Source organism: Suricata suricatta, chromosome 14 (assembly GCF_006229205.1).
Source record: "Suricata suricatta isolate VVHF042 chromosome 14, meerkat_22Aug2017_6uvM2_HiC, whole genome shotgun sequence".
Lineage (NCBI taxonomy): Eukaryota > Metazoa > Chordata > Mammalia > Carnivora > Herpestidae > Suricata > Suricata suricatta.
Window position 1 is genome coordinate 57,658,957 of NC_043713.1, and position 12,061 is coordinate 57,671,017.

The 12,061-nt window shown below is 40.6% G+C and overlaps 1 protein-coding gene and 1 long non-coding RNA gene across 2 annotated transcripts in view; one reads left to right on the forward strand and one right to left on the reverse strand.

Annotated features, from left to right (window-relative positions):
• Window positions 1–10,107: 10,107 nt before the first annotated feature.
• On the reverse strand, window positions 10,108–11,559 carry LOC115277721. Its single transcript, XR_003902494.1, has 2 exons — window positions 11,376–11,559; window positions 10,108–10,881 (listed from the first exon to the last, which is right to left on the reverse strand). It is a non-coding gene; the product is annotated as an uncharacterized LOC115277721 (long non-coding RNA).
• A 105-nt stretch (window positions 11,560–11,664) lies between these two features.
• Window positions 11,665–12,061, forward strand: part of VAPA (VAMP associated protein A) — a 38,236-nt gene continuing 37,839 nt past the window's right edge. The window contains exon 1 of the mRNA XM_029922032.1: window positions 11,665–11,849. Within this exon, the coding sequence (XP_029777892.1) occupies window positions 11,771–11,849 (79 nt within the window). The 5' untranslated portion in view covers window positions 11,665–11,770. The remainder of the gene's footprint in view (window positions 11,850–12,061) is intronic.

Genomic DNA, 12,061 nt, shown 5'->3' on the forward strand with positions numbered 1-12,061 from the left:
AAGTAACCTTGGAAAACAGTATATTAACTGTATACTATAAAGTATACCTTTACTGTAAAGTATAAGACAATATGAACTGTACAGAAATATCCTATCGTAGTCAGTAAATCTGCTTTTTACAGCAGTATGGGTTAGTATTCTGAGATTCCTCTATGTGCATTCTAGGATTGAGCAAATAAGTACATTTTTATTGTGGGTAATGAGAATTAGGTCTCCTACTATCTTACATGAAAGAATTTACAAATAAGGAGAAGGAAAGCTAGAATGAACCCTGTGATGTTAGATTGGGATGGAGGGTATCAGATGATCATCATTTTTAAGATGATAGATAGATAGATAGATAGATATAAACTTTATGGAATTCCTAGCTTTGTCCATGAAAGGGCCTGAGGGCAATGACACTCCAGTAGCATGAGCACGTCTAGGAGCCAATCTTGGTTTTTAACTGTCATCATCCAGTAAAGGAGATCAGGACCCCCAGGGACTTAGCACGGAAAATGTATGATGATCCTGAAGGAGCTGCCACTGGCCAAATGTGGGACAAGGTGAGCAACAACATAAAGGGTAATAATAGTGGGTTATAATAAAATAAATTTCCGTGAGTCCATACTTACATAAATAAATGGATGAATAAATAATGATGGAAAAGGGACAGTTGTTCCTCACAGTAGATTCCAATGAGCAAATGTGGAAGGAATTATGGAAACATAACCACTTGTTCCAGGCAAGAATCATATGGATACTAAAATAAGTGAGTGAAAGTTTGATCAGAAACTGAGCATCTGCAGAGTCTCAAAGTGTCGTGTTACAAGATACTTATCTCAAAGGGAAAAATAGTAACTTTACAGTGAGAAACCTGGCAGACACCACCTTAATCACATGAGCAAAACTATGAAAATCAGAAATAAACTGGCATTATGTACATTTGTTTGATTGTACCAAGAAGGGCTGGCTATCACTGCTGTATCCTTGCTAAAAATGCAGAACCTCAATCCAAACAAGAGGAAAAAAATCAGACAAACCCCAAATTTGAGGCATTGTAAAATTATTGGCCATTACTCTTCAAAAATGTAGAGGTTATGATCGTCAAAAAAGACTGAGGAATTGTCCCAGATTGGAGGAAATGGATATAGATCACAACTAAATGCAAGATGGGGACCTGAACTGTATGCTGGACAAGTCAGAGGACATTAATGGGAAAACTTGGAGAAATTCCAAGGTCTATGGACTAGTCAACAATATAGAAGCAATATTGTTTTCCTGTTTTCAGTAATTATTCTAGGGTTATGTAAGATATTAACTTTAGGGGGAGCCAAGGGAGAGCAAGGCATAAATGGAACTCGATGAACTCTTTTTGCAACATTTCTGTAAGCCTAAAATTATTTCCAATTAATGATTAGAAGAGAATAAATGTATATTGAATACCTTCTGTAACTCAGGCTCTGTTCCAGATGCTGGAGATACAGCAGTGAACAAACTGAGGTCCCTGCTCTCAGAGCTACATTGTTATAGGCCTCATGTTAATCACTGGCCATTTGAAATAGAGACAACAAGAATACGATCTTTACAGACTTATTCTGACTCAAGGTTTACATAATTTATGGTGACAATCCGCTTCCATCTCAATGGTTTCATAAAAGCTAAGATACAATCAAGGACCGAGTATTGTTTACCACATTGCCAAACAATTCTGGAATTTATATACTGGTTTCTAAAATGGCATGGGGACTAAGTCTTCTTGGTGAGCATAGTCTAATTTCAGCATAATGCATTTCTTCTGAAATTGAACCATGCTGGTAAGATTGATGTGTGATAAACCACACATTATCTGGATTGCATTTTATGAGTAACTATAGAAATGTAAAGAACAAATCATACACATTAAAATTCATAGCTCGCATCTGAATTTCGATTTCATTTCCATTCTTTAGCTTTATATTTCCTCAAAATCTGTGATTCTATTGATGTTTCAGCCTTATAAAAAACAGAATGATTTATATATCCCAGGTGTTTTGTGCTTGAATTTATTTGTCTGAGTTGTGTCATATCACCCTTTCTTGGTGAGGAAACTGGGCAAGGGGTAGCCTGGTGGGTCAGTTCTGATGATGACTCTGGTCCCTGACCACAGAGTGCCATTGTAGGGGTATTGAAGAAACTCTGTAATGTGAAACTGACCAGAAATGAGGATAAGTGCTGTAAGTCTGGAGTCAGAGCTCTGATGTTTAGGTGACTTATTCTTTGCCCACGTGGGCCAGCACTGGTGGGCCAGTCACATAAAGGGAGTTGAGAGATGATAAATAGAATGTGAAAAAAAAAAAAAGACAACATCTGTGTTTTTCCAAGGGTTCAAGCCTTTATTTCACATCTGTAAGGAAGTAAAATCTTGTGAACAACTGAGGCTATGGTAAATTTCTCAGAGCCTTTTAATTCTAAATAGAATGTCCAATCTGAGGAAGCAGCTCAATGAATTTCTTTAGCAAGTTTCCATGACCATGTAATTTTATCTAAATAAAATTAAATCTACATACTTGGTTTCAACTTCTTTCAAATATGTTACAAACCGGCAATGGGCTACTAAGTAAATTACAAGGAACGTTGCACTAAGGGCAGTACCTAGAATGCTTACAATGTAGAACACTTCCTCTATAATATCAGCTATCTACTTGACTTACACATTTCATGGCACAAACTGTCCAAATGAATGAATCAGTAGAGTCCAAGCACACCTCTGGACTGGCCTGAATGAACAGTTTATTCCACGCTTGCCACACTTTCTCCACCTCATGGAGCAGTGGTTGTGGAGAGCAAATGCATCATATCTGCATTTATACTGAACTTTTCAGATGCCTGCCTGGCAACTGATTAGGTCTCAGGTTGGGTATCTATTTAAACACTGGGTCCCCTTCCTCCATTTGGCTCCTAGGCTTAAACCACTGATTTCACTTAATCTCTATAATAAAAATAAGTGATCCCAAAAATAGATTAATAGTTCTATTTTTAATGTAAATATTAAGAACATATTTACTATGCTGATAGCATATAATCCAGACCAATGTGACAGCACCAGCATCAAGGCTCATTGGGATGCCTAAAGAGAGGTTTTTTTAAAAATAAGTATTTGTCAAATTTTTCCATTGAGTTTCCTGTGGAACAATTCAATGTCTTGATTTATTATTTGCTTCATACGAATATATGATCTGAGTTAGCCCAAGCTATATAATTTCTAAAAAAGAAGCCAAAATGGACATTCATGCCTATCTACAAATGAGCAATTATGAAGTAAATAACAATAATGGTAACATTTATTGAGCCCTTACATGTAGCAGGTATTGTGTTCAGGTATATACAAGTATTATCTCATTTAATTTTCACAACAATCTTGTGAAGTAAACGGTTTTATTATCCCAATATAAATGACAGAGTCAGAAATTGAACCCAGATTTAAGTATGAGTTCTCATCTCCAAGCTATTGCTTAAAATGGCCAGGAGAGGGATTCCTGTGTGGCTCAGTCAGTCAAGAATCGAACTCTTTAATTTTTTTAAATGTTTATTTTATTTTTGAGAGAGAGAGAGAGAGAATGAAAATGGGCTTTTGAGCAGGGGAGGGGCAGAGAGAGGGAGACACAGAATCTGAAACAGGCTCCTGGTTCTGAGCCATCAGCACAGAGCCCAATGTGGGGCTCAGACCCACAAACTGAGAGAGAACGACCTCAGTCAAAGTCAGATGCTTAACTGACTGATCCACCTTGATTTCAGTTCAGATCATTACCTTGCAGTTGGTAGTTCCAGTCCCACGTCTGGTTCCACAATGACCATGCAGAGCCTGCTTGGGATTCTCTTTCTTCCCCTCTCTGTCTGTCCCTCCCCCATCTCAAAACAAACAAACAAACAAACAAAAAAAACCCAAAAAAACCAACCCTACAAATTAAATTAAAACAGAACAAAACCAGCCTGAGAGAAGCTATTGAAATGCAAAAAGATAGCAATAATACTGTTATAGAATGAAATGAACAACCATTTGTGCTAAATAAAACAAATGTTTTTATTTTATTTTATTTTATTGTGGTAAAATGTACATGACATAAAATTTACCAGGTTAACCATTTTTAAGTTTACAGTTTAGTGACATTAAGCACATTCACACCGTCTTGCTGTCATTACCACCATCCATCCACAACTGAATGGAAACTGTAACCACGAAACACTAACTCCCCATTCGTTTTACCCTTGCCCGGTTCCCCGCCACTCCCCCGCAACCACCATTCAACTTACTTTCTGTCCCTATAAATCTGACCACTTAACGTACCTTACAGAAGTGGAATCACAGAGTTATCTGTTCTTTTGTATCTGGCTTATTTCACTTAGCATAATGTCTTCAAGGTTCATTCCCAAGTGTCAGAATTTCCTTTTTAAGGCTGAATAATATTCTCTTGTATGTATCTACCATATTTTGCTTAACCATGCATCTGTTGATGGATGTCAAGTCTGCTTTCAGCTTCTGGCTATGGCAACTAACGCAGCTATGAACATCAAATTTTTTTGGTCTTGGAGGTAAAAACAACAACAACAACTACAACAACACAGCAAACTGAAAAACACTGTCCAGAGAAAAAAGTTGTTGTAGTAGAAAATCTTAGAAAGATGGGTGAGGGGGAGTGTGTGTGGATGTGTGTGCATGTATGTGTTTTTATGTACCTGGATATAAAAAAATACCATGATCTTGAAATGGCCAGATATCTGCAAAGCATGTCCTGACTCATGAGGATTTAATCCCTCCTGACAAGTCTCCCACAATTCCTTTCAATTCCTTGTCTTAAAGCCCATCACACATTGGATTATGTTTAAGTCCACTTAGAGTGTCAACTTCTTCAGGATTGAAATTATGTATTAGTCTTCTTTGTGTCTGCCCTAGCCTATACCACAGGATTTGGCCCCAAACAGATCATTAACCAACAATTGGAATAAAGGAAAACAAAGGAAGAATCCTTATTATTTTCTGAATATCCTAGGAAATTATTTCTGGTTTATAAAGTTTCTCATTAAGAAGATAACATTTGGTTGTGGGTTTAAATGTCCAATAATTAACATATATATGGCTTATATTTCAAAGAAGATATAAAATTTTGTGAACTATTATATCACAATCATTAAATGCCAAGCACTATGCTAAACACTTTATACACATTATACCTTCTAGTATGTACAGACAATATTCAAGATAGCATGTATTGTTGCCATTTTACAGGTAAGGCCATAGTATTTAATTGTATAACAGAGATGGAGTCAGAATTCCAGTCTGTCTGATGTCCCAGTCTATGTTTTTGACCCCACATCTACTTTAGGTTTTGTTAGGGCTATACAAAGAAACCTGTGTGTTCAGAGACTATGAGCAGCCAGCCAAGGTGTCAGATGTGGATTTTATGTTCATGGGCATCTTTACATTTCTTCTTGTTTGGTTGCCTTCAAGAATAATTGTATTTGTAGCCTCCTTGACCTCAACTGCAGCAATTTCTTACTCGACACATCCCCAAAGTCAAGGGAATCAAGAGCAAAAATGAAGTATTGGGACCTCATCAAGATAAAAAGCTTCTGCACTGTAAAGGAAACAATCAAGAAAACTAATAGGCAACTGATAGAATGGGAAAAGATTGTTGCAAATGGCATATCAGATAAAGGGCTAGTACCAAAATCTACAAGGAACTCACCAAACTTCACACCCAAAAAACGAGTAATCTAGTGAAGAAATAGGCAGAAGACATGCATAGACACTTCTCCAAAGAGGATATCCAGATGGCCAACAGACACATGAAATGATGCTCAGCATTACCCATCATCAGGGAAATACAAATCAAAACCACACTGAGATAACACCTCATGTCAGTTAGAGTGGCTAAAATGAACAAATCAAGAGACAGATGCTGGCGAGGATGTGAGAAATGGGCACCCTCCTACACTGTTGGTGGAAATGTAAACTGGTACAGCCACTCTGGAAAACAGCGTGGAGGTTCCTCAAAAAACCATCACTAGAACTCCCTTATGACCCAGCAATAGCACTGCTGGGGATCTACCCAAGGGATACAGAAGTGCTGATGCATACGGGCACATGTACCTCAATGTTCATAGTAGCACTTTCTACAATAGCCAAATCATGGAAAGAGCCTAAATGTCCATCATCTGATGAATGGATCAAGAAGACGTGGTATATATACACAATGGAGTACTATATGACAATGAGAAAGAATGAAATCTGGCCATTCGTAGCAAAGTGGATGGATCTCAAGGGTGTCATGCTAAGTGAAATAAGTCAGGTGAAGAAGGACAGATACCGTATGTTTTCACTCATAGGTCTAACAGGAAAAACCTAACAGAGGACCATGGGAAGTGGAAGGGGGGGAAGAGTTAGGGAGAGGGAGGGAAGCAAATCATGAGAGACACTTGAATACTGAAAACAAATTGAGGGATGAAGGGGGAGGGGGAAAGGGAGAGGGGTGATGGTCATGGAGGAGGGCACTTGTGGGGCAGAGCACTGGGTGTTATATGGAAACACCTTGACAATAAACTATAAATTAAGAAAAAGAATAACAGCATTCATGGAAGAAAACACATTAAAAGCTGCAGAGAATCTGGCTGCTTATTGGTCCTCTAATCTTTGCTATCGAGAGAAGGAAAATGAAACTAGCAAGAGAAGAAGATGGATTCAATGAGCAAGAATGGATTCAATGACTGTACAATTTTGGCGGTCAGACTATTGACCCAAATAATCCAAGGGTACTTATATATCCTCTTTCTTCAGCTGCTGGTATGGAGTGGGATCTAGTGCCTGGTGACAATGTGGGAGACAGACATCCTCAATATGTTCCTGATGGAGCTGTGAGCCGTTACAACCTTTTGGATAAAAGTATGCAATATATATTGAAATAGAAAATATCTTTGATCCAGAGATCCCACCACTGGATATCTCCCTGTGGAAATAAAAGCATACTACAATGAAGGTATACATACAGCAATGATTATTGCAGTGCTGTTGTTTGTGATTATAGCCTAGATCAATTTACATGTTTATAAATAAGGGAGCAAATGGTTCTATAGTAGGGTAATCTATTATATGGATTTAGCTGTTAAAAGACTGAGCTATATCTATGTCAATTGATCTGGCTGGATATCAACAATACACTGTAAAGTGAATAAAGCAATGGTGTGGTAAAAGATGTTAGAATTCTTGTTTAAAAAAAACACCAAAAAGCAAACTATGTTTGCGTAAGTGTGGATGCAGTTAGAGAGTGATACACAATTTGGACAGTTAAACGGGTTACCCTAAGTGGAGTAGAAATTGGGAAGTGTAGGAAGAAACTTTTGTCCATATGCTTTTGGATTATGTCATGTGTTATAATGGCACATATTGCTTTTTACAGTAGAAAAGATTAACTGAGGAAACACATATTCTGCAAATGATTTTTCATAAACAAAGATGATTAATCTTACAGTCTTAACTGTTTTAAGTGGTTATAAAAAGAAAAATCCCCAAGATAAGTCTTTTTTTTCTAACTCTTCTTCCAGCCTTGATTTCATCTGGTGAGGCTCCCATCTGCCTTCTTTGAGAATCTGTATTTCTCACAGAGGTCTGACAAATACGCCACAATAAGCACTACCGATTAATCCACGTTCACATGACATTGCATCCCTGTGATACTTCCTGGCCTCGTACATTTTAGTCAGTTATCCATCTCCATCATGTCTCTCTGTTTTAGACCCACCTCTTTGTGTGCCTGACTGCTTCATTCCTGCGTTACCCCACGGCATCCTTCTTAGTCAGGAGAATGGTTTGCAGTCCTTGCCTTCTAGAACAGCTCAGCAGATTTCCCTCCTATTGACCTCCTTCTTCATCCACTCTTGGCTTCCCCGATGCCTCCCTCTTTGCAATACTCTAATTAACATCATAAGCTGAAAGAACACATTGAAGGGAATCAGGTGCTTATAAAATTTAGAAGAGGGGTGGAGAAGCAGGCTCTAGATAAGGCTATCCAGGAATGACTCCAGGACAAGACTGAACTGCCCCACCTGGGCAGCTGGCGTCTCTGAGGCCGTACTTCTTGCCTCTGACCCAGGGATCAAGAAGGTGGACCCAAGAAGGAGCCCCTGCTCCTGCTGACCTGCAATAACGGTCTCTTGATATCCAGGAAGCAAGCTAACAAATGGCCACTGGAATGTTAGTGCAGAAAACTACAAGACTCTGGGCTCTTGCCTTGCCTCAGGAGAAAAACATCCAGAAGGTACAGGAAGCTGGCCTTTGCTCTCATGTCTGACTTTCAAATCTCATCTGAGTGTATTTCACTACTCAGACTTACTTCAAGAACATAATCCTAGCCACACGGGAGTTACTTCAGGTTTGTTTCTCCTGCTTGAATGTAGCCCTATAAGGGCAGAGAGCATGTCTACTGGCTCACCATTATATCGAGCCACCTACCTACCACACCTACCACAGTACTGGACACACAGCAATAATTTCACATTTAGCATGTAACAATGCTGGATCCAGGCTCTACCCTAAGTTCTTTGTGTGTGTTAACTCATTTCATTCTCACAACAAGCCTTAGAGGTAGGTATTCTTTGCCTCCCCAGTTTATACATGTAGAACAGGCACAGAGAAGTGCTGTAAGCTGCTAAGATCATATGGTGGTAAATAGGACTTGAACCCAGAAGTTCAGACCCAAGATGTGTATTCTTACTCAACACGCTTTACTGCCTCAATGTTTATTGCAGGTATGACCACTTAAATGTTTACTGAGTTGTTTTACACCGATAATTGATCATATACAAATTTATACTCACAGAGCACCTTTCTAAAGTAAAGTTTAACATATTTAACTATGGAGAAGATGGTTATACTTTGTTACCGTAGGTACTGGTAACTTTTTTTTATCCTTGCCAAGCCTATGAGATAATCTGTTCAAAGGTGAATAATATTAGTGATTCTAGTGGGTTGAAGTAATATTCAAGGACTTCATACTTCCAAGACGCATAAAAACTTCTTAGTAGCTAGAGAAATATACTTGAGTATACATATACTCAACATATATGTATATATACTCTCTCTCTCTACGTTTGCTAATACCTTAATAGAACTTTATATATATATATAAATAACTATATACATAGAACTTTATATGTATCATATATATAATATATATAAAGAGAAAGAGGGATTGCACATAAGAGATAGAGCAAGAGCAAACAATGAACATTGTTCTCTCAATCACTTTCAGTTTTCATTTCATTGTGGCTTTGGGAAAAGCAAAAATGCACAGAATGGAATATTGGGCAACTCCCTCTTTCCCATACTTTAGCTCTTTAACTGCCATGAGATGCTCTAACCTGTGTTGTCATTTCTCTATTTAACAACAAAAATAAAACCTGCTGATATTCAGTTGTTCTGAGAAGAGTGTGATGATGTTTGTAAGGATCTTTGAACTGCTGGAAAAAATGTATTCACAAATACCAAAGCAGAAACCACTTAAATAGTGCACTATTTAATGAGGGATAGATGATTCAAGAGGACTCTGAGTCATTATTAATGAGTCATTATTAATGCAATGCTTGAAAATAATAATAGAGGAATTATTCCAAAGATGTTTCATGTATTCTTAGACTACTAGATATTTAAATTCTTACAGAGTTTAAGACTATATCTATATGATATTTGAAGCAATATTGAGAAGACAAAAATGGTGGATTCCAAAGGTGATGACTTAAATGAACTGGAAAACTGGAATACATCCAATTCAGGCTTCCCATTGAATTCATGGTGAATGGGCAACCATTGTCCCATATGGGAGTGACTGAGAACTTCCTCAGCATGTTATACTTGCTAATTGCTGTTTGCACACTGGGATTCCTAAATGCTTTCTGGTAAGAGAAATACCTATCTAGCTGTGGAGGAGCCAGTTCAGCCAAGGCTCATTTGCCGTCTGGATAATAGTTCTGAGGCAATCAAAGATACTGGAGGATTGTCAGTTCACAAGTAAACATATGTGAGACACCATCCTATGAAGTAATTGTTAATCTCACCCTCCCTTTTTTAACTTCAGCCCTCTTTTGATAAACATACAATTTTTGTATTTTTCTTTAATGATGATTGAAATTTCAAAATACATCTTGTGAATAAAAAGAAAGCAAAGGAAAGGTAACTTTAGAATATACTTTTCAAACTATTTAAGCACTCCCATCCTCTGAGGGTTTTCACAGCTTAAGATACATTCTTCTTGTGTAGTACAATCTTTTGTGGATGCTATGTTAGCTATTCTGGAGAGCCATTCCCAGATGGGCTTTGATACATGGATTGTACTTGAAAACTTGGACTTTGTGCCTACGCTTAGATTACTGTTCATTTGCTCATTTATTTTCAAGACAAACTGGGCTGCTCCTACGTGGCAGCAGCATGAATATGTCGTTTCTTTTGCGATGCTTCCTAGGGACTTCTAGTACTGTACAGATTTATTTACGGCACATTCATCTGTTTCATTTGATATTCCTGTCCCCGATTACCCTGGCAATCGGTTAAAGATATGTCACCACCTTTGCTCACGAGATTTTCCTCATTTGGTTCAGTTTACTACACCCTACCACAAACGATGCAGATGGAATTCATTTCCAATACGGGAACATGAACAACTGTTTCGGTTTTGGTCTATCATTAATAAAACCCAAGAACAGACGCCAGCAACTGAACGCTGTAGATTTTGACTTCTATTTCTAGCTTGGTAAATGTGCCTTGTCAGATTTCCCCAACAGCGCGTTTGCTTCCTAAACGTGGTGTTTCCTCATTTGCTTTTAGCATCACTGGATTGAATTCAGGAAGCAGTAGACGTTGGCTTGGAATACGACCTACCAATAGAGAGATGGATGGATTTAGAGAACAGATTGACAAATCCTGGCCTGTTTTCCACGGGGTATATCTTATATTTCTAAGCAGGAGACCCCTGTGCAATTTCCCAAAGTTTTTTCCTTTTCTTTTTAGCTCAGACGGTCTCGGAGAGCCAAAAATGCGTGTCAGCGCGCCCCACCCCATTCGTCTCCAACGGATCTCATTATCCTTCCCGCCCACAAACAGCCACTACTACAATTCCCAGCAAGCATCTCGCAGTGCCGCAAAAGGACTAGGCCCCACTGGTATGCTGGGAGTTGTAGTGAGTGAGCCTGACTACCCTTTCCTTCCACTAGGCATTCCCACTCGGAAGACGGTGATGTGCTGCTATAGCATCTTCTCCAGTTTCGTAGTCAGAGCTAAACGTGACCGAGGATTGCGCCCTTCTACCCTGAGGTGCGCACAGCGTCGGTGCCACGAAGTTTAGCTCCACCCACTGCCCACACCCGTTTACTTGACAGCTGGAGCTCCCGGCAGCTGAGAGGCCCAGAGCGCGCAGGCGCAGCAGCCGGTGCCGCGCTGGGCAGGACTCGAGGGCGGGACCAGCGTTACGGGCTCCCGGCCGCCGGGGCGCGCACGTAGACACGCAGGGGCCGTCACGTGGGGCGCAGAGGATCGCAGTGCGCGTGGCCGCGGCGGCTGGTGTGGGGTTGAGTCAGTTGTGAGACCGGGAGCTGCTGACCCCGCGGGAGGCCCAGTGGCCCGGCCACAGAGAGGCAGGCGTCGGGGGTTCGGGAGCGGTGAGCTGGCCACATCATAGAGCTCGGCCGAGCCGGCGCTGCCGTCGTCCCCCGCCCCAGCTAGCAAACCGCCGCCGCGGGCGCGCCCCCGCTCTGCGCTGTCTCTCCGATGGCGTCCGCCTCCGGGGCCATGGCGAAGCACGAGCAGATCCTGGTCCTCGACCCGCCCACAGACCTCAAATTCAAAGGTAGGGAGGGAGAGGGCAGTTGACCCGGGTGCGGCGGGCGGACGGATAGATTTAGAGTGGGTGGGTTGGGGGTCGAGGGAAGGTCGGTGGCGGGCCGCGAGTGAGCGTCCCCTCCCCCACGCCCCGCCACTTTCCATTCTCCGGCTGCGCCCCGCTCCTGCCCTCGGCCCGCCTGCCCCGCGCCGGGCCCGCTCCCTCCCTCGCCCGCTTGC